The 21,663-nt window shown below is 35.7% G+C and overlaps 3 protein-coding genes across 6 annotated transcripts; 2 read left to right on the top strand and 1 right to left on the bottom strand.

The window, feature by feature from the left end:
• Positions 1–1,727: 1,727 nt before the first annotated feature.
• Positions 1,728–5,468, top strand: LOC100177147 (3-hydroxyisobutyryl-CoA hydrolase, mitochondrial). Of its 2 annotated transcripts, none has more exons than XM_009861276.3 (8): positions 1,728–1,886; positions 2,018–2,417; positions 2,782–2,905; positions 3,177–3,353; positions 3,554–3,762; positions 4,028–4,150; positions 4,348–4,493; positions 4,840–5,340. In XM_009861276.3, the coding sequence occupies exons 2-8, from the start codon at positions 2,166–2,168 to the stop codon at positions 5,009–5,011; spliced, it is 1,203 nt and encodes a 400-aa protein (XP_009859578.1). In that variant the 5' UTR covers positions 1,728–1,886; positions 2,018–2,165; the 3' UTR covers positions 5,012–5,340. The 2 variants fall into 2 exon arrangements, with proteins under 2 accessions (XP_009859578.1, XP_002127278.1); XM_002127242.5 differs by having other exon boundaries at positions 1,775–1,942; positions 4,840–5,468.
• A 353-nt stretch (positions 5,469–5,821) lies between these two features.
• LOC100180271 (band 4.1-like protein 4) lies at positions 5,822–11,340 on the bottom strand. Of its 2 annotated transcripts, none has more exons than XM_018813385.2 (10): positions 10,952–11,340; positions 10,387–10,609; positions 9,832–9,964; positions 9,299–9,480; positions 8,314–9,134; positions 7,798–8,002; positions 7,264–7,415; positions 6,502–6,770; positions 6,369–6,433; positions 5,822–6,177 (listed from the first exon to the last, which is right to left on the bottom strand). In XM_018813385.2, exons 1-9 carry the CDS (start codon positions 11,245–11,247, stop codon positions 6,369–6,371), a joined length of 2,346 nt encoding a protein of 781 aa, XP_018668930.1. In that variant the 5' UTR covers positions 11,248–11,340; the 3' UTR covers positions 5,822–6,177. The 2 variants fall into 2 exon arrangements, with proteins under 2 accessions (XP_018668930.1, XP_002121971.3); XM_002121935.4 differs by having other exon boundaries at positions 6,373–6,433.
• A 1,209-nt stretch (positions 11,341–12,549) lies between these two features.
• LOC100179581 (islet cell autoantigen 1-like) lies at positions 12,550–21,663 on the top strand. 2 transcript variants are annotated; one of them, XM_002127073.4, is made up of 15 exons: positions 12,550–12,568; positions 12,825–12,943; positions 13,207–13,387; positions 13,643–13,715; positions 13,949–14,072; positions 14,913–15,111; positions 15,632–15,697; positions 16,423–16,581; positions 17,384–17,484; positions 18,250–18,335; positions 18,722–18,823; positions 19,132–19,263; positions 19,777–19,980; positions 20,442–20,657; positions 20,896–21,663. In XM_002127073.4, exons 2-15 carry the CDS (start codon positions 12,927–12,929, stop codon positions 21,018–21,020), a joined length of 1,785 nt encoding a protein of 594 aa, XP_002127109.1. In that variant the 5' UTR covers positions 12,550–12,568; positions 12,825–12,926; the 3' UTR covers positions 21,021–21,663. The 2 variants fall into 2 exon arrangements, with proteins under 2 accessions (XP_002127109.1, XP_009859577.1); XM_009861275.3 differs by lacking the exon at positions 18,722–18,823.

Below are 21,663 nucleotides of genomic sequence, written 5' to 3'. Positions count from 1 at the left end.
ATGCTGGATCGATGTCAATACACTTCTTTCTGTGTGGTTGCCACTAAAGTTACAATGCCATGCACTTCCTTTATCGTGTACCTGGTGGTAGAAAGCCACTCGAACCCAAACTTGAGTTGCGTTTGCCCACTAACTGTGTCAAGGTGAACGGTGGGAATTGTTTTGTTAAATTTTCTTTGTTAGAACTTGTTGGTAATGTTTCTGATGAACCAAAATCTTTAATCGTCATTCCAATGCAAAGACTTGTAGTTGGCTTGTGTTACTGTATAGAAAGTAACTTTTCCTAAATTACTTAACCAACTAAAGAATCTAAGATATTTAATGTAATTCCTAATCACAGCAGTCAGCACATCTAATATATCAGTAATTTTTAAAATATAACAATAACTTTTATTTTTCTCTGCGATTATTGTAGCAAAGATTTAGATATAGAAACCAACGAAAATATAACATATTGCGACAAAACAACAGTTGTTTAAACATACTTAACGTTAAAACATTATTACGTTTAATTTGTTGAAAGCGTGGTCGCTATAACACCTTTAATATATATATATAGTATGAGACAAACGAGACGTAACTTTGAATATACCTTTCCTTGCCTAGTATTTCTATGACCAGAACAGCGTTGGTGACATACCTGTGTGCTGGGTTTTGACTATGTTAGCTCATGAATGAACCCACAAACACGCATCCGTACATACAATAACGTAAAATAAACGTCACCGGATACGCAACTAGCTTGGGGAATGACGTAATAAAATTTCCCATTTACGCAACTTCCATTAATGTTTTTAGATTTCTATGAATCACAGGAACGAGTGGGGAACGAGGTATTTCGATGCAGGTTTTTTTATGGCTCTTAAACGACGTGGGCATACGGCTAAAGCGGTGGGTCATACATAACAAAGCGTCATCACCATTGAGTACATCTTTATAGCTTTACACCTAAACCATTACTAGCTTGGCGCGTGCCACAACAAGCTACGGGTTCAAGGCTCTACCGCGGAGCCAGAACGCGAGTGTAAACAAGTTACATTCATACATTCATCCTCAGCTCCAAATGCAGGAGTAGCAAAAGTTCATTATTTTATCTTGAAAACTTTCTCGTGCACACCTGACCATAACGAATGTACACATCATTGCAAAATGTTGAAGCAGGTTTACACAGGAGGTTGCATACAGAGCCATAGAAATACCGGTGTTTATACGACTCTGGTTGCATATAGCCATAATGGTATATTGGTCGTTGCATCTATCGTAGCAGATTTGTAGCGGCTCCGTGTCCATGCATCCGTCGATGTTGCAGCATAGATAACCCTGTGTTGTAGTTATCCGAATGACACGCACGTGTTTGCAACTTGCATAGCGTTAAGTTTCAGAAAGTGTTAAAAAATCGCTTCCGCGCAGCAAAAAGTTTGCATATAGTAAAGTAGAAAAATGCATGTGTTCTAAAATTGCTCAATTTATACACGATGTATTTTAAAAGTGACAATTGGCATTCCATGATTTTTATTGGGGACAGTAATTGGAGTATGCCTTTTTCCTACGATGGAAAAGTACCAAGACCAAAAGATTTTTACAGCGAGCTTTAGTAATGCTGTGTTCGACTGTAGTGAAGAGGTATCGCTGTACAATGTTATGATATTATTGTGTATATTTTACCTAATAAACACAGATTACGTTGCCACGTCAAATTTGCGCATTTCTTATTCGTCGTAAATGAAGCAATTATTTGTATGTTTTTTAAATACAGGTGTGCTTTGATAGCAGATAACTAGCTGTGCTTCTTGTACTGGATATCTACATTTAACGTTCTTGCGGGGCAAATGGGTGTACTTCTCCGCACCTTTCATGAACAGTTACAGTGCATTAGTAAACGTCAGGTGAGAACGCTCAAACAAACGCAAACTGATCCCTTTAAGAAAACTTTTTGGTCCTGGTAAGTTGGTTAAATGTGTGTAGGGTTAAACTAACGTTTACATCTTGTAAAATGCATATATTTATTTATTTCCAGGGTAATTGCAATCCCTACAGCAGTAATTGGATTTGTGGCAGTGAAATATTTTATCGACAACCAGCGTAAAATAGAATTGAAAGAATTACAAAGAGCAAGACGTCAACAACAGCAGACTAAAAGTTGAAAATTTCCCATAAAAATCTTGATGATGAATTGTGCAAAAAGTATTCGAAGAGTTCTGGTCTTATCTAAACATATCCAAGGAGCTCAGGTTTCATCTCCTGTCTCATCGATCAGCAAAATGCGACTAGCAAGGTGTTTCTCTTCAGCCTCTTTTGCAGGAGACGATGTTTTGTTTGAACGTATTGGTGGAGCTGGAATTATAACTCTGAACAGGCCATCAGCATTAAATGCTTTAAATCTGTCTATGATAAAAAAAATATTTCCAAAAATTAAGGTAGGTTTTTTCATCTACACATATATACTCTTCGATATAATATATATGAACGCTTAAAAAAGGTGTCTTTTTCATTTGATTAAGTCTTAGTGCATATAGGCGTATTATAAGGGATGCATGGGTTAATAAATGTTATCCAAACCTTTAAAACTTAAGGTGATATCATAGTTTTTTTTTACCCAAAACAGCTTTGCCCCACTGCTAAATGCCCATAAAAACAAACAAAGCCAAAGTATGTTGCATTTAACATTGTATACAATATTCAATAGATTTGAAAACTATTGGTTTGACTGAGTTTGTCACCTATGGTTTATTGACAGAATTGTTTTATTTTATTTCTTATGTTTAATTCTTCCAATGAAAGGAATGGGAAGAAGACCCAGCTACTACAATGATTATAATGAAAGGTGCAGGTGGTAAAGCTTTCTGTGCTGGTGGTGATATTCTATCAATAACCGAGGAGGGAAAAAAGGGAAACTATGAAGCAGGTTTGTGATTACTTATTTATATTCACTTTTAAATACAATAAAAGTAAAATATACTTTATTTATATTTGATAAAGTGATATCTTGTTTTAAATGTTTGTGTTTAAGTTTTTCTGGATTTAAAAAAAAAATATCCGATTGCAGTTTGAGTTGTTTTTAGCATTTTATATATATATATATATTGTGTTCAATGTGTTGTATTTTATTTCAATGCATGATGCATCATACTGACTGTCTTTAAATTACCACTTTTGTTGTGTTTTCTCTTATGCAGGTCAAGAGTTTTTTCGTTCTGAATATCAGTTGAATTACAGAATAGCGACGTGCCTTGTTCCTTACATTGCATTTATTGATGGAATAACAATGGGGGGTGGTGTAGGATTGTCGGTTCATGGTGAAAACAGGATTTGCACCGAACGTACTTTGTTTGCAATGCCTGAAACTGCAATAGGTAAATTAATGTTTTTTTTAACTTGTCAATTTATATACCAGATGAGTAACAAAGACTATTTTACTTTTTGCCTGCCAGCAACGAAATAATATATAAATATAAAAGTTATATTGCTTTATCATTTTTTTACTACAGTTTACTAACCATTCTGACTTTATATATTCAATACAATCATACTCATATGCATTACTTCATCCCAGGTCTTTTCCCTGATGTTGGAGGTTCCTACTTCCTGCCACGACTAAGCAAACATCTTGGAATGTATCTTGCTTTGACGGGCTTCCGACTGAAAGGCAGAGATGTTTACAAAGCAGGTGTAGCTACACGTATGGTTCATAGTACCGTCCTACCTCAACTTGAACAAGATCTTGTTGCAATGGAGAATCCATCCACACAGGATATAACAGACGTTAGTCTTTTTTCGTATCGCATGTTATGATGTTGTATATTTTTGGTGATATTTCGCATGTTGTATTGTGTGCTAAGCTGTTACATTACGAAACTGTAAAATCCAGACCTTTTTTAAGGAGAAAAGTTAAGGGAAACCATGTTTGTGTGTTTTTACAGCTTTTAATTTAAAAAGTGTTTACGCACTGTATGTTATAGACAGGATAAAAGTAACATTGCATTAAGACAAAGGAAAACAAAGTAATAGCTTTCTTATGTTAATGCAGTTACTTCGTAAATATCATGAAGAATGTCAAACTGGGAGGGAACGAGATTATCTCATCCTTCGTGATAAAGAAGAAGACATAAAGAGGATGTTTTGTGCCGATTCTGTGGAAGAAATTTTTGAGGTAAAGTTTAATCTTGATAGTGTTTACCTCTAAGCGAAAAAAAATTTTTTTTGTAAAATTATTAAACTTTTTGAGGGGATTTTTTTAATTATTGCCGGTTTCTTTCCAATTTTCCATGTTAATAAAATTAATAAAATTATTTCTTAATTTAACCCTTTATAAATAAATGTATGTAATTTGAAATATTTCTGATAAAGAATTTAAGGAATGATGGAAGTGAGTGGGCACTTGAACAACTCAGTGTGATGGAAAAAATGTCGCCTACTTCGTTAAAGATCACCCACAGACAACTAAGTCTTGGGGAAAGTCTTGATCTGAGTGAGTGTTTGGAAATGGAATACAGGTCAGTGGTTTAATGGTGTGTATGGATTACTAGATTAGTATTTATTACAGTCTGTGGGACAGGATGGCAGTGTTTTGATTTAGTTTTTTTTATCTTTCCTTTTTTAATGTATGGCTGTCGGCTGATTAACAACACATAAAGGACTACTGGGTTAAGGGCTTAGGCAATCTTTGTTAAGTGTCTTGCCTAATGACACGTCCACCCACAATGGTAGCAACGTCAAACCTTGAACCCTGTAAATCCTGTACCAGGGGTATGCGTGCTAAACAGTGGGTCATGGTGTCAACCAATGAGTTCCATAACCATCATTTCATAATAACCAAAGCTACCATTATAACTTTAACAGGATGGGCAGCCAATGTTTGAGACATCCTGACTTTTATGAGGGGGTTCGTTCCGTTCTTATTGACAAAGATAAATCACCGAAGTGGAACCCAGCTACTTTGTCTGGTGTAACGGAGGGTATTGTAGACAAGCACTTCATACTGCCCTCTGATGGTGAAGAGTTGCAACTGTAAAAGTCTTCCTGTCTGTTGTTCAATTTGCATAATTGCTTTTTACTTTCGTTTCAATTTGTTCTCTTTTCAACGAGTTTTGCAATTTTAAAAACGGATCAACAAACGTGAAGAACGGCTAAGTTCAATTCTTCAGCTTCTGATTCAATATCTTCAAAGCAAGCTTTCCAAAAGTAATTTAAACAACTTAAAAAGGCAGACTAACACCTTTATAACCTGATCCAATACAAATTGCATTCGTTTTTTTCTTCAGGATATTCTCTGTAATTCAAGGTGGTTCATTTCGCAGGTGTTAAAGTCGCATAAAATATAATTTCGTTTTGCGTTACCCATTCGGTGCGAAGTTTTAACGTCCGAGTTTCATCCACCAAGCAAACGACCGCTCGGATGAAATGCATGCGCTTGTACAATGCAGTGTTATCACACCACAGTAGCTTGCGAATAAATAGTCCGACGTTGGAATAAGGTATATAGTAAACTAAAATATAATTGTTATTTATCCCTTTGAAAACAATAGCGAAGATCATACTGTATGAACGAAGAGCGCGAAATCAACAGCAAAACAACAGTTGTGAACACACTATAGATAGAAATTATAGAAGAACATCTAAAAAGCGTGGCTGTTTAACTTCAGAATGTGTCTATTTGAAACATGTTTAAACTCCTAGGATTTAACTGCCGTACAGATATATGTGTGTTTAGTAGACTATAGGTTATATGTAGGCAGTCGTTTTCGCAAGAGCTGTGCCAACGTTTTAGCTAAGAATATGTCGATACCGTTATAGTTATATAATTCTTATACCACTTAATAAATGGGAAAACAACAAACGAAAGGTGCTGTTTTAATTCACCCGAATGCAATCACAAGAACATAGTACAAACAAGAATAAAATCCGCTACTGAAACATTCGAAACATCAATGCGTGTATAAGTATACGCTGCCACTGACATTTATCGACCGGGCAGTCAAGCAAGATGTGCTTCTACACATGTAATCTAAGAGTGCACAAATGCAAAACAAGCGTCATTTTCTGAACATTTAAGCGTCCAAGGAGACAAATCGATAAATATTTTAACGGACACTAGGAACGAATCTTGGTATTCGTGGTATCGTGTCTTCTTTTTCTTGCTGTCGTTGTCGAACGTCATACATTGACCTGGATGAACCTCTAAAAACATATTATACGAATTAAAATCGTTTTGCGAGGAAATACAAATCCTACAGGCTGTGTACACGTGTTATAACATTTCTAGACTCTATAGGCTACGTGGTTCAAAGGCATTGTAGCCTACGTAGGATGAATGACCTTCGATGGGGTCAAACGTCAAACCAATAGTTTAAGTGAATGTGCTGACTCACTTACACTTGTCCAGTGCGGCTTTCGTCACCATATGCCCAACTTGTAACATTCTTTCTCCGAGATCCTGTATATAAATCGTTGGATCATCATTAGCTATCTATAAATACTCTTATATGACGTATAAACACTTACTCGCAACGGGTGTTTGAATTCTACTTATCGCTTCTACTCCTGGCTCGTTTAGATTTCCGGAAAAATGTCTCTGTCGTGCCAATCTCGATTCGCTCAGGACTCTTTTGGTGAAAGAGGACTCAACAGGAAGATATTCTCTTCCGAACAAATCCCTTTCCTCCATGTTGGAGGCTCCGAGATAGGAGTCGCAAGATCTTTGACTACCAGAGGATGCAACTGCGCTGATAGAAGAAGGAGAAATCCCACGATAGTAATCGATCGGTCCGTACCTGAATATATCAAGTCACATGTGAACACATTTCGTATAGGGTTGGCCTATATTTTTTATGTTTTTTTAATAGTACTGTGGGGGAAGATGGGACACCTTTAGAACATAATATCCAAATACCCTAATCGTGTTTTAAACAATTAACAACGGTATTTGGGAGTCGGGAGGATACAGTTTTATGATTATTTGATTTTTCTTTGTTTGCTACCAAATGTGACGAGAAAATAGAATGAAAAGGTGTGTCATCTTCCCCCACCTTAATATACATTGTGTGATTTACAGAGTTTAATTTGTAAATATGACAGACGCACCACGCGGGTCATAGAGATTTACGTTTATGGGCAACTTTAGCCAGTAAACCGTTTCCAAGAGGTAAAAATCTTAAATTATCCGCCTACTACCAGGATTAAACCATTTTTTCGTGCTATAAACATTATACGTTGTTCATGGGCTTATATGCAGCTGCCTTATATTTTCTCCAAACCAAAACTTACACATCTCTGTCCTTAGATTCCGCCCTTCGTTGCGGAAGTGAATACATACTCTTTGATCTTCTCTCCCGTGTGTCACGGAGGTTACTTAAGTATTCTTGTCTGTAAATATCGGCCAGTTTCTTTTGGGATGAGTAACGGTCGGTCAACGGAACCTTTTCAAATAAAATGAATTATCTTTTTATAAAAAGAGATACAACATATGAAAACAATATTGATACAAAACTCTAACAGCGTTTAGGCTATATGACTGGTTGCCACTATTGGAATATTTACTTCAACTTGAAGTGTGCTACCATTCTGGTACATGTGCTTTTGTGCAAGAAACTTTACGTCACCAATGTGCAACGTCAGAATTTTTAACCACACATAACAAGAAATCCCAAACGCAATAAGTCAGAAGTAACACACTCATAAACCCATATGCGGGTGATGCTGTGTGAAATAAAACACTCGCGTCATAATTAACGTTTGACCTTGCTTCACCACGCGACGATAATTAAATTTATTCAGTTGTTCGTATCATATTGTGTATACCTTTCTTGGGTATGCCTTTCTTGAAACGTTCTCTGCACTTCTGTACCTATCTGGTCTTCGGCGTACCGGTTCATCATCGTAATGTACAGTATGGGGTGGGCTTAGATCACGCAGTTCGTTAGCACGAATAACAATCGGACGTTTGGAAGGGATCAGGGGTCTATAGTCGTGTATGTCGTCCACGTCAAGTTCGTTGACAGGAGACCTATGAAATAATTGCTACGTTTAAATCGTTGAATTGCCCCAACGCGTCTTTCTGCATGTTATCTGTGCCGTGGAGAGTATAAACGTTTCACTCTGGCACCGAATCTATGAGAACCATATACCGTGGTTTTCTTTTGCCGCAATTGTCATAGCTTTCAGGATTTTCCGGATACATGCTTTATACACAGGCTACCACTATGTGCACTATTCGCACCCGGAGTTTTTTTTTAACAAATGGATTTATAGCTAAGTTTTATATAAATTTCAGGGTTAAAACATAAAAATATTAACATTGTTTTTCGGATATTTTACCTTTCTCTCGAACGAGATATCTGGCTTGCCGGAGCGCTCCTTGTTTTCTCTCTTCCCGTTCTCTCACTCCTTCTCGTTTTCTCCCGTCCTCTCCTCTGAGCTTTAGGTGAGCATAGCTCCAACCAGGAGTGAATGGAGTTCATCCCGTCACTCTCGGCGTAGGAGAAGGCGTTCTCAATTATCCCCTGACTACACAATACATCTGTGTTATCCGAAACACCAGACATTCCATCATCACAGGTTACGTTTTCCAATGGAATTTTATAAACTGCTTTCATCCTTTTCGGAACGGCGCTTGCCACTTTGTCGTCGTATCTAAGCGTGGAAGAAGCCGCAGAATCTTCATCTAAATACTTGGGCGAAGTTTTGCGTGTTGGAGACGGAGATTGTGACTTCGAGCGACTGGTGACGGGTGAAGAACCTCTGGACGTGTTTGTGCGTGGTGAATCGGATTTTCGGTTGCTCGCTCTTGATCTTGCTGAGGGGGAAGGGTGTTGTTTCGGTTTGGTTGCCGAATTTGAGTCGAAAATCTTTTTCGACAAAGCTGGGGAGGACTTGTTGCTTTTAGTGACAGGCACCTCCGATATAATAGAAATAGCCGGCTTCCTAGATACCCTTGCCTTTCCAACGCGCGCCTTTGGGATAATTTTCACTTTTTTAACTCCTATACAGCAGCAGTCTCTTTCAATTTTAACAGCGGCTGGCGAGTTTTGCTGGAAGCGAAAGTTGACGTGCATGTCTATCGCTATCTTCCAAACCACCTTTGCTTGTTTAGTTGACTCCATTGCTAAAGGGATTTCTTTCCGGCCGTTTTTGTCAGGCTGAAAGTGAAAGACAAACATAATGTTAAACAAGATGGGCTCTTTATTTGTTCACCAAGAATATATCTGTAGCAGAACGTTAACGTTAAAAATTAAAGTAACAGCCTAAGGTATGAACAATTTTACATTGCGCTTTACTTTCTCTTCCTGTATAACAACGTTACCTTCTGTAGTCTAATAATAACTTTGTTATGTTTGAATAAAACTGCTCCGATCTCACTCCATGCAATTTGTTTTCTGCTCCTTCTCTCTTTTATCATCATCACACCCTTAGGTCCGATGCCAAGCAGGAGAGCATCCCCGCACTCCTGGATGCGACTCCCGCTTCCTCCGAAACGGGATCGACCTGAACAAAGTTTAAGTATAATTGAAATATAAAACTGGTTACTTTGTAAAAAATGTAACTTGTTTTCTCAATGTAAGTCGCTATATAGCAAAGAGCTGTTGTTTCATACATTTTATGGACTCTTACGAGTTGCTATACGAGTATAACTTTGAGGGCAATGGTTTTGAATGTATTTTAAATTTACAGTTTTAACAACCCACAAGGAACGACTTGGTTAGAAAAGTTTCCGTTAAGTTTCTTGTTCAAGAATACATACGCCCACAATTTTGGTAGTTCTAAGGCGCTTTAAAGAGACGCATTTTTGCTGTATATATATTTGACGTTATTTAAGTTATGTAACATACCACATACCGTGTGTAGTTACCAGTTCAAAGGCAGGATAGAAATGAACTCCATAAGTTGCAAGAGACGCAGCAAGTCGAAGGAAATGTTTGTCAGCAATTGCAGGCGTCATGCTACCAAGACAGCGGTGTAGTTCTACCATCTACAAAATTGAAGAGTAAAAAAATTTGAAGATAAACGTCGTTGTTTAGAAGCCGTGATGTTCTCGTTTTTATAACGCGAGTTAATGACTGATGATTTGGTGCTGTATACCTCTAGTGTTAGAATTTTGTCTTTTAAAATAAATGTAGGCTACAAAACGTGTTTATTGTATATGGTAGGGTGAGGGGAGACGGGGACACCTTTAGCAAATAATATTAAATACTCTGATCATGTTTTAAACAATAAACAACGGTCTATGGGAGTCATGAGGGTACGTTTTGTTAATTCTTTGAATGTCCCTTGTTTACTACCAAATGGGTCGAGAAAATAAAAAAAAGGTTTCCCATCTTTGCCCACCCTACTATGTACAAACTGCTGTTTTATATGCTTATATTAGTGCAATTTAACTGCATAAGGTTTTACCTGTTGCTCGAAGTCTACATCACTCTCGTTGTTTTGCGACGAGTTATATTTCCCTCGCCTGACGTAACGGAACTCTTCCGCTAGTTGCCTGTCCACTTGGTCGCTTGTCCATTCGCCATACTCAGACTGAAGCCAGTACGAGGCAAGCAACGACAGCGTGTGGGTTGGACATTTTAGTTTTCCGGTAAGCAAGTCCTGTCGTACTTGAAGAACGGAATGAAACCTGAAATAGACAGTAATTTTACGCAGATATTTTGAATACATGCTTGATTACGTATTTATCAGCGCGTGGCCGTGCAACGAAAGTTATTATAATATGGTGATGATATTCTCAATTACCGACTAAACTTTGTCGGTCGCGGTTACTATTGGTTACCGCGTTTTTTTTCTGTCTCAGTCGGGCGACTAACTTTCTGTGCATTACTTATTACGGAAGTTGGAACAAATTTTAGTCGGCGCTTTAAGCGGCGACTATAGTTTAGTCGGTAGCTGAGAACCACAGGTGCCCTATTTCATACACCACAACACTTAGACACACTTCTACACTATAAAAGCCGTGTCCTACCTTACAATATCTTCGTTTACATTCATTTTCGGGGGCAAAGGGTAGAACTTGAGCACCAATGCGAACGCCCATATTTTGCACTTCCCTGAAATTTGTTTCCTCAATTCTTTATCAAGTCGAACCCACCAGTTATAAGTGGGTGGGTGAGCTCCTCCCCGATGTACCAAGCCAAAAGGCTGTTTGTTACCGATAGCAAGGTATCTGCAAACACTTGCGAGTAGATCTGCACCCGTAGCGTCTTTCTTGACGGTAATGCTAACATCTTTCCCGTCGAGAAAGAGACATTTACATTCCATTATTTTTGTTTGAATTTCTACTTAAAAACAGCGGTAGAAATTAGGTCACAGCCATTCCTAATTGTTCCAAGCTCTGGGAAACGAGAATTTTGTAAAACAGTTTATCTGATGTGTGCATGGTGGCATAAGCCATCATCGACTATGAGTGACAATGCGCCATTCGTCGTCGGACCTCATTCTTATAGAATAGAATATAGTTTAAAAAATATTTCCGACATACATATGTCCCTTCTTGGTTGATTAGAGTTCATCACCAAACAAAACTTGCGTTTTCACTGTTTCTCATCTTTATTTCTATATATTAAAACTGCATATCTGACCTAAACCATTCGTCTTTAATTATTCCTTTCTGTGTAAAGTTCCCTGGCTTTTGTTCTAGCATGCTATGCACAATTAATTATCAGTTTAATTGAGCCCTGAACAAGACCTTCGAGTCTATTGCGGGGCTGATTTCAATCTTGTTTCCATAACAGTGACGCTACCAACCATCATTTCATAATCTCCCGTAATCTACGACCTTTCCCTAACAAGTCAAAGCAATAAAAAGCCGCAAGGTCGGACGACTAGTCAGAAAAACACAGCTTTCGACTTTGTTATAGGACACATACCAAACTCCCGATTGTTGGGGGCACAGTTTCAGCGACGGTTAAAGTGGGGTCGGGTTACTTTCTTTGTTTGTCCCTTGTAAAGATACACCACCCGCTTTTGTCTCACCCCTCTCTTGTACACGTTAAGCGTGGTACACGGATGCCGAAGAGACAGGGTTGAGTTACGATTTAGGAACGTAATCTTTTTATTAAACACGAAAGAGCTTTTGGTCCAGCACACCGTCCGACAGTCTGGTTTCACTTTAAACAAAGGAGGCCTGAGTTTGAGCGGTGGAACGGGTCATAATATAACTCATCATACAAAACACATTTTTATCTTACGAAACAAAAACTATAGTAAATCAATAAATTGTTTGAATTCACACACGCTTGGCGAAAGCAACACAAGTTGGTTTAAAAACTATTGGAATTTCAGGCTCTTGTTTAACAATCCACTACAGTACTACAGGTATTTACCTGTAACATAAAAGGGAATGATCTTGTTTGTGGTCCTATTTGTTTTTGATACCGCACACTCCGTTGTTGCATGTTTACTACAGTATTCTTTGGCCGCATTTACGAATTGTCGTGTGCGCACCCCGAATCCGATAGGCGATACGGATATCTATTAAAGTCTGAAGAAAAATGAACATTACGTATTTATTTTGTTTTCGTGAAAAGCGAAATATATATTCATGAATTTTCAATTCTCCAATATTTCTTATTGCGCTTGGGTATAATATTCTTTGTATATTTTGATAATGAAATTATTTAGTATGAAGTGCGCTCCATGCATTGTTAATATTGTGTAATGTGTACACGTCTAAAAGAGTGTGCTTCTAATTGACGAAATGTTAGATAATTCACTATCAGTAATGCAATTTTAGGCGTCCGCGCCTTTATCGTTATAATATATGTTGATTTATTATTATTTTAGGGGGAATCGATTTTTTATCTTAGAAAAATAGTTTAATTGAACTCTTTTCACAGATAGTTTCTTTATAGCGAGCATTCTGAGCAAGTTATACAACTCTTGTAATTGCTGGCGTTGGATCAAGTAGTTTTAATCTCTTTCATGCATTTGAAGTGAAAATGTCAATGTCTAAATAGTAAGTTTGTTGTTCCACCATAAATAAAAACAACATTTTTCCTTATTTATAAATCCTAAACCTCTCTGATGTGTTTTTGTATTTTATATTTTATGTAAGTTGTTTGGCGATTTCTTAAATTACCATTTGAAAATACCATGCCATTGTTTGTTTTTGACCATAAAATATATAAACCAGTAAAATATCTCATTAAAGATTTTAAAAAATGGCGTTCACTGAATAGGCTATAATAAATGTCCAAAATGCAAAATCTCTTTCTTTAGTGATTCCTCTGGTTATTCTGGTCAGTCCTATGATCGGAACGTTTTTGAAGCCAATCTTTCCACTGTCAACAAACTACAGAGAGATTTCTGGAATGCTAAACAAGTTTTGAGAAAGAAGTTGGGCAAGGCTGAGGATCTTCATATTGTTGCCAGTGATGCTGAATTAGATGCAAAACTTGATGTAATTAAATATACTATCACACGGACTATAACATCCTATATATATATATATATACCCCCGACAGTGGGGCAGCCAGAAGGGGTTCACGACCCCCGAACCCCCTTCTGGCTGCCCCACTGTATATATATATATTTTAAATAGGCTACCCTTAAGTTTGTACATGGTTTATATCAGCCAACTAATAAGAAAAATGCACAAGGTTTAAGGTAGAAAGTTTTTCATTCTTAAAAGTTAAAAATTCTCAATCGTTTTCAGCTGTTTCTGTCGGTTCAAAAGACATGTGCCGACCTTATTAAAGCAACTGAAAAATATCAAAATTGCATTTGTGGTAAGTATCTTAATTATACTAATATGTTAAACTTTAAGACATAGCAGGCTGTATTGAAGTTATTACTGAATGGCCTTCATTCACAGTTTAAAGATGCCCATGTATGGATTAAACTAGAAACCTATGACCATTAGTAGAAACCAGTAGTCACAAATGGGTTGTAGCACCCTGGGCGAATGAAATAAAAATGAGCTAATGTTTCTACCATCTCATTAATAAAACTTTTTCTTCAGTGTTATCAAGAGATGAAAATGCCATGGGTAGATTCCTTAAAGACCAAGGTAGTTTGGATAAAACAGCAGCGGGAAAGATGATGGCAGCTGCTGGCAAAGCTCAGTGTTTCACAGCCCAACAGAGGTACATGGTAGTCACGTAATCGTGCTAGTATAATTCACATCGTGATCTGAGTCTGTTGTACTTGTTTTGTTATGTTGGAGTTACTACACGTCTAATTGTTAGATTGTAATCTTGCTTACTCTGTCCACAAATCAGTATAATTTTTAAACAAATAATAGTATACAACTTTGTAGTAAACACTTAAGTGTGTCTAAAGTTAGTTAAAGTTGAAAAAATAAGAAGATTTTTTTTGGTAAAAAATACTTTTTTGCAAAAGTGCTGTTGAAAAATATCATCTGTTGGAATTTAATAAATGACACTACATTTTTATCACTATAAATACCCTGTATATAATATGAAGTATTGTGGTGGTTCGTGAGGTATACTGTTGTAATTGTGTGCTTGTAGTGATCTCTGGCCATCTAACTACAATCCACTCATAGCACACAATGGCAGGAAGTGAATGGCATTATTTATTTTAATTTGTGTGTTAGTGGTAGTGTGTACAATGAATTATGTATTTGTGCTCTAATATACTACTGTGGCATAACTTACACAAAAAGGCCCTTTTATTTTAAATTAAATAATATATATATGTTTTACTTTATAAATTGCCTAAAACAGACAAAAAGTGATAATAGGATTAAAGGAATAAGATCTTTTGGATACCTCCAAAAAATTAAAACAGTACATAATATATATATTATTATGTAATACAAAAAAAAAATAATAATAACAGTAAAATGTATTAAAAGGAAAATCAGTATATATATATACTAATATATTGAATATTGTACAATATATATACAATATTATGTTTACTTTGCTGATCACTTTATCATTGAACTCACCACTTTTCAGACTAAACCTTCGTAGCCCACTGGGTCGCCTGCATCACGATATTGAAACTTTTCGATATCGAGCGATCGGTGATTGTGTTTTGTCGGTGAATCACATGGAGGAAGCGAGGACACATTACCGCGCATCACTTAGATGGATGCAAGATATCTCATCCAACCTTGATCCCGAACAATACAAGAAATTGGAAAAATTTAGAAAAGTAAGCGAGTAGTACACAGTTTACTGTACACTACATTGTATATTTTAACATGCAGAATGTATAATCATGTATGATGTGCAGTAACAGTGTGTATGGTGTATGATTATGCTTTCTATCTTTATGCATATTTAAAATAAACAAGAGAAACACTGTTAGTCCTTTAGGCATATAGTGATATATTCTTTTACAAAACAAGCGTTCATATTGGCACTGTGTAGGAAACCTTCATTCAATGTTATTCTTGTAGTAACCATATTTGTATTGATTAGATTAATATCGCTTCTTTAACTGCCTATCTCATCTACCTAAAATTAACCAATTAAGTTTTTTATTTGTAAGAAAATTAACATTTTAACCAAGCCAAACAAAGCAACTTGAATATGTAAATGATAGATTTGAATAACTTATCTTGTAACATTTCCATGGTTGCCACTGTATTTTGTATTGAGACTTACATGTATATTATATATTTATATAGTTTTGTTCCTTTATTACGGCTAAAATTAAAATATTCCCATAGGTACAAACGGAAGTTCGTTTAAACAAAGAAAAATTTGATCGCCTGAAATGGGCTGTATGCCAAAAGGTGAGCTTACATGAGGAATATAAGATGTCTATATCTACTGGCATGCATTGCATTACTTCCTGAATAATTAATTAAACCAATCAGACACTCTGTGTTAGGTCCATAGAAACATATGTTGGTAACTTGGTATAATATAAACTGTTATGACAGTATGGACAGTACATGACAACTATGTTTTTCTTTATAAACATAATCCAAACTTTTTGTGAAGTGTTAAATGCTTTTTTATTTTGCACAAGTTTAAAATGTTCATACATTTTGACAATAAAATACTCAATGTAGTAAGATAGACACCTATCAAACTCAATATTTTACATTTAAATTGCTTCATAGGATTTACAAATCTGGTTCTGTATTTATTTAAGGCCACATAGATTTTCTTTAAAATCCTAATCTAATCAGCAATCATGCACATCTGTTATATATTGGATCACTATATTACATCTGAGATCTTAACACTATAGGGCAAGATTTATTTCTTACTGTAAAACTGTCAATCTCAATGTAATTATGCATCTATCAGTGGCAATTTTAAAAGCGCAGGGAAGGCAGGCATAGTTAGACAATTTTATAAACAAATCTGGTTCGAATGTTACTGATAATGCAATCTAGAGAATTCCAGGGTTGGCCTACTTATCCTGCCACCCCAGGTTTGGCGCCTATATGCATATGGCCATTGATGTGATTTGAACTGCATTTTAAAGTTAAACATCTTACTTTATTAGGTTGACCTTCTGTGCGCTTCTCGTAGCAATCTTTTCTCAAACACTCTCGTGCCTTACCAAAACGAGATACTCAAGTTTTGGGAGAAAACAGCAAGAACTCTGTCTGCTGTGCAGGAAAATATTAAGGATTATCAACATTATGAGTTTAAACTACTCAAGGTATATAAGGCTGTTGATATTTTGCTACAAATTATATAAGATAGTTTTAGTTGCTGCAACTTCTGTTTGCATGCATTCAGTATGTTAACTTTAAATAACATTTTGTAGAAAAAAAGTAGATATTATTTTAGTGCTCTTGGCTTCATTTGCATCAATTTTAACCAAAGATTTTAACAAAATGTAGTGTACAACCCAAACATAGTATTTCTCGCCCCTGAAACTTAGTCGATTGGATCAGTAGTAACTCTTAATGTGTGATCAACTGATTCAATTCTAGCCTAAATCTTAGGTCCTATGCGTGCTATGCTGTGATCTCATCCACGTAGAATAGAACTCTTAATATTTGTAGCATTTATCATGTGCGCATATTCTTACTTGGGTGTTATTTTATATTTACTTTGATTGATAGCAACTAACAATATGCATATCGCTTGTAGGTTATGCTCTGTAACAACCTTTATTTATTTGCCATCTGGTGTTTATGTATGTTATGTTTTTAAGTTTGTTTAGTAGATATCAAAGCATAGTGCATACAGCCCATAGTAAATCTTTGTCACTGATATAACATTAATACTTTACTACTTACCAAGACAATTTTATTGTTTATTTTGGGTTTAGATTCTTTTACAGCAAAACATAAAATAAACTCATTAGCCTTTCGACTTTTAAGCAAAAATCTTTTCTGGTTAGTTGAAACTTTTTTAATTAAATTTCTTTTCTCTGCATGTCCTTCTTCTTCCTGTCTTGGTTCCCTGTATTGGGTGTTTGATTTCATTCTACCACATCTACTTAACCACACAAGGGACTCAATCCTATTCAGGATTTAGAGGAGAAGGGAGAGGATGAAGAGGAGAAAGGAAAGAAACAAAACCAAGAGGAGGAAGAGGAGAATGGTGATCACCAGTAAGTGAAAACTTATGTTCGAAAATACTTTAACTGTTTTACCTTATTTTCGTGGTATGTAAAACCTATTGTTTTGTTTTAATGGTTAGTAAAACAAATAAAATTGAGTATACCAGTAAGTTGTTTGCATTTAAAGTTTGGTTAATTAATAATAAACGATAGGGGACACATATAATATTCAATAATAGATTAAAACTAATCATACATATGAATTATGATTCTACTAATTGTGGCAGTACTACTTGTTCAACAAGTATATTTGTATAGTCGTAACATACAGGAAACTGGTGGTTAGTGTTGAACAGGAATAAGCAGTCAGTGTATTGTTTCATTTCAACAGCCATTTATAACACAGTTAAAGACCAACAGATTAACATAAACATTGTGTTTTGTTTTAGTGCAAGTTAGCAAGTTAGTTAGTGATTACTGTAGCCAGTTCAATAAAGTTTTGTGTAATATAAGAATAACTTTTTTTGTACAAATTTAAAGTAAAACTGTAATATAAAGGGAAATAGCTTGTTGGCAGATAAAATGTTGGTATAAAAAAATTTCTGTGTTTCTACGAGAAGAGTTACTTAATCATATTATGTTATGCATGGTAGCAACAATAGCAGAAGCTGCAGAACATTATAAAACTGTATTTATGCAATCATGGAAATTTAACATATGTTGTGCTTACATTGTCAAAACAGAAGTTAATTTTGTAATGTCACCCCATGTACCCTTAATAACATGCACTTAATTTAATCTTGTTTACATTTCTAGGTTGATTAGTTTGGATGATCCAGAGAAATTGGGAGAATCTTTAGAGCAAGAAGTGGCAGATATTGATATTACAAATCACGATAAAGGTGAGGTTTTATACACGGAAATTTAAAACATATTCTGTGACTCTATTCTACAAGCACAAGGGTTATGTTGTGTGTGGTCAGTGTCTATGCAAATTAATGCTGGTGCTACGAAAACGTAACAGACAAAAATTAAGTCTAACCAATTGTATAATAAAATATATAGGCCTATATATACATTTTTTCCTGAATGGCATAGAGAGACTTTTATTGAATAATAATCCATGCCCTCCACCCATTATTTTAAAACAATCTGATTTTTTTGCAATTCTTTTCTCATATGATGCTTAAATAATTATGTGTTTGAATGATTTGTTTTCTACAAATCCTAAAGATAAGTTTTGAAAACATTACCCAAACACAATTGTTGTATATTTGCCATGCTTCAGACTCACTTCTAAACTTTTACGAGGGTAACCTTGAGGACGTGTACCTCGATAAAATGATTCAAGGGGAGTTTTCACCCCGGAAATCGTTACTGGGTGACCTGGGTGAGACCACACTGCACCCACACCTTTATTTCAATCGTTTCAGTTTTTAATTTTATTATTTTTGGCAGTTTTGTTTCATGTTTTGTGTTTAAGAACGTTTTTCTTTGTACAGGCAATATTTCTAGTTTAATTACTACAAAGCGGTTATTTAAATTTGTCAAGTACTCAGGTGGAAATTCTTTGTTTTGTCGCTTTTCTTTTGCCCCAGGGTCAAACAATTGTTTTAAAATTTAAAACAAAAACTCTCAAGTTTATTTAAATTTTATCAAATTCCCCCCAAATTTTAACCCTACCGTATTTTTCCACAGACCAAGGCACGAAGAATGAGGAAGACACAGATAACCTGTTGCTTGGGGAGATGAACGACACAGATTTTCAGAAACCAACCAAAGAAGATCTCGATCTTTGGAATGATATTCTTGGGGATGAAGAGAATACAAGTAAGATGTTTTGAAAATTAGTTTTGGTTTTTCCGAAAGTTGAAATACTGTTTTTGTAGAAAGTTTTAATTGTTATTACCATTTTTGGATAAAAAATTTAAAAATACTCAATAGTTTTTTACTATTTTTACTTATTTTCTTCCAATTTTTACTACAAAATATCCTAAAAAATAACAAATTATGGTACACCTTTTCAATCTATTTTCTGACCCCCTTCAGAAGTAAACCAAAAATATTTCGAAAAATTTAAAATCGTTTACTCATGACTCCCATACACCACTGTTAATTGTTTAAAACACAATCAGAATACTTGAATATTATGAGCTAAAGGTGTCTCTTCCAACTATAACACAGTACTGTATTACTCCACAGCCATAAAATATTTCAGATTATGGGAAAAAAAATATTGCAATAAAAGTAAATAATAAACTTACTTACCTATATATAAAGATGGTAACATTGCAATGGTAGAAAAATAAGCCTATTCAAACAAAGATGATTGTTATTATAAAGATGGTGGTGAATTAGAGGAACAATGGCATTCAGTGTTTGGTGAATTCACGAGCCATCAATCCCCACAAACACCCATCACACAAGTTGAAACATCAACCAAAGATGACATTTTACTTATGGAGAATAAACCTGAACAACCTGTTCAACCTTCCAACACCGGAGGGGGCTATTTACCCTCACAACTCATGGACCTCATGATGACAGGTCAGTTAAAACTAGATTTTTTATGTTTTTTAAAATTTGGATAATTGAAAAAACTTCTGTGTTTGCTAAAAATAATATTACCACCCTGTCTGAATTTAAAAAATGTTAACTAATTAGACACAATTTGGCAACCACTGATTTAAATAGAAACTTTTACTGAAATGTATTGTTGTGACTCATCAAATTCACCACAAAATCAGGTAATTGCCACGCCTATTTGCCACTGTGGCCAAAATATTGCCATGGTACTAATCGCTTTAAGCATATTTAAGTTATTCAAAAACGTCGTATTTATTATTTGAGTATAATATTGCATCCTAAACATACATGTGCGGCAAACTGCTGTGGTAGGTTGAGATCAAACAGCAATTACGTTGTGTCACAGTGATGCAAGGTGAATTTCATAGAATGCTAATTTCTAATGATCATCATAACTTTACACTCCAAATTTTCCCATCTAGCCCCCTCACAACCGCAAATGATGTCCCAACCTGCCCCATACATGCAGCAGGGCATGATGGGACCTGGAGGTTTTCCTGGGCAAAATATGGGGCCCCAGATGATGGCCCACCAACCCCCAAGTTACCAATCAATGTTTGGGACACCAACCCCACTTGGAAACCCACAACAAATCAACCAATCAGTGCAACAAGTTCCTAAACCTCAGTCAAAGAAAGGTTGGCAATAATTACTAAATATATTAGTGATAATTATAGGCACCAGTTGTAGGGTTGGAAACTTCTACACTCCTCTTCACATAGGCATTAGAATAACTAATTAGGAGTAATTTGGTTGAAAAGATTGTGGGTTTAACTGCCACAATTTTTATTTATTTTTATTTAAAAGTTCAACCAAAATTAAACTGAGTATAATTAGCAAACTTTGTGACACCAAATAACAACATTGTATTGATAGACAACAAAGGTAACATGTCCGCGTGGTACAATCTATTTGCTGAGCTCGACCCGCTGCAGAATCCTGATGCTCTTGGGAAGAAAAAAGAATCTGGAGGAGAAAAAGAAACTGGGGGTTCTTGTTGATTAACTAAAACTTATTATTTCTTCAGTGTGTCTTTTTAAAACATCTTTTTCGCTGCAGTTACTGGCATTTGTACTCCGTGTATACATCGGTGGTTGTAGATTAGTTTCTGTATCGTTTGTTTAGCACCTTGTCTGGTATTTTCTGCCAAATCACAAAACACAAATATCTGTTGCTGCCCAGATTACTATTTGCACTCTTTTTTCCCATAATGCAGTTATTTATTATCATTCGCAGCTCGATAATCAACAAACACTCAACCAGATACAGGGCAAGCTGTTGGTGTTGTAATGTTAAATATATATATATATGTCCTACTGCAGTACATCCAAGCTTTTTTCATTTTAGCTTTTTGTAACCGTGACGTTTATTTTCAAGCGTTTTCTTTGGAACTTTGGTCCCAGCGCTGTGAGTGACGTGTTTACATATGGTGCAATCTTTATGTTCCGAATATATTTACCGGATGCATATTTATTCCAAAGCTTGGTACACAGCTCATACAGCTGCTGTTCTTCCGTGCAATTTTTTAAAACTTGGAAAAACCGGTCCAAGCACTTTTTGTTTTAGCTTCTCCGCCACTCGTTTTCCGTGTCCCCCATTCATCAATAGATTGTATACTAGTAATAAAATGCGTGGTCCCCCGTT

The sequence above is a fragment of the Ciona intestinalis genome, chromosome 9, assembly GCF_000224145.3.
Source record: "Ciona intestinalis chromosome 9, KH, whole genome shotgun sequence".
In the NCBI taxonomy this organism is placed as follows: domain Eukaryota; kingdom Metazoa; phylum Chordata; class Ascidiacea; order Phlebobranchia; family Cionidae; genus Ciona; species Ciona intestinalis.
This window is presented reverse-complemented; position numbering and strand designations above follow the sequence as displayed.

Bases quoted from the DNA above. Each gene is read 5' to 3' on its own strand.
- LOC100180271 (XM_002121935.4), bottom strand. From the start codon at position 11,247: ATGGAATGTAAATGTCTCTTTCTCGACGGGAAAGATGTTAGCATTACC. The intron at 10,610-10,951 runs GTAGGACACGGC...TGTCTATTTCAG, and splicing joins GTAAACGAAGATATTGTAAG to GTTTCATTCCGTTCTTCAAG. The intron at 9,135-9,298 runs GTAACGTTGTTA...TTTCACTTTCAG, and splicing joins TTATTATTAGACTACAGAAG to CCTGACAAAAACGGCCGGAA.
- LOC100177147 (XM_002127242.5), top strand. From the start codon at position 2,166: ATGATGAATTGTGCAAAAAGTATTCGAAGAGTTCTGGTCTTATCTAAA. The intron at 2,418-2,781 runs GTAGGTTTTTTC...TTCCAATGAAAG, and splicing joins AAATATTTCCAAAAATTAAG to GAATGGGAAGAAGACCCAGC. The intron at 3,763-4,027 runs GTTAGTCTTTTT...ATGTTAATGCAG, and splicing joins CCACACAGGATATAACAGAC to TTACTTCGTAAATATCATGA.
- LOC100179581 (XM_002127073.4), top strand. The intron at 15,112-15,631 runs GTAAGCGAGTAG...ATATTCCCATAG, and splicing joins AATTGGAAAAATTTAGAAAA to GTACAAACGGAAGTTCGTTT. The intron at 19,264-19,776 runs GTAAGATGTTTT...GTTATTATAAAG, and splicing joins TGGGGATGAAGAGAATACAA to ATGGTGGTGAATTAGAGGAA.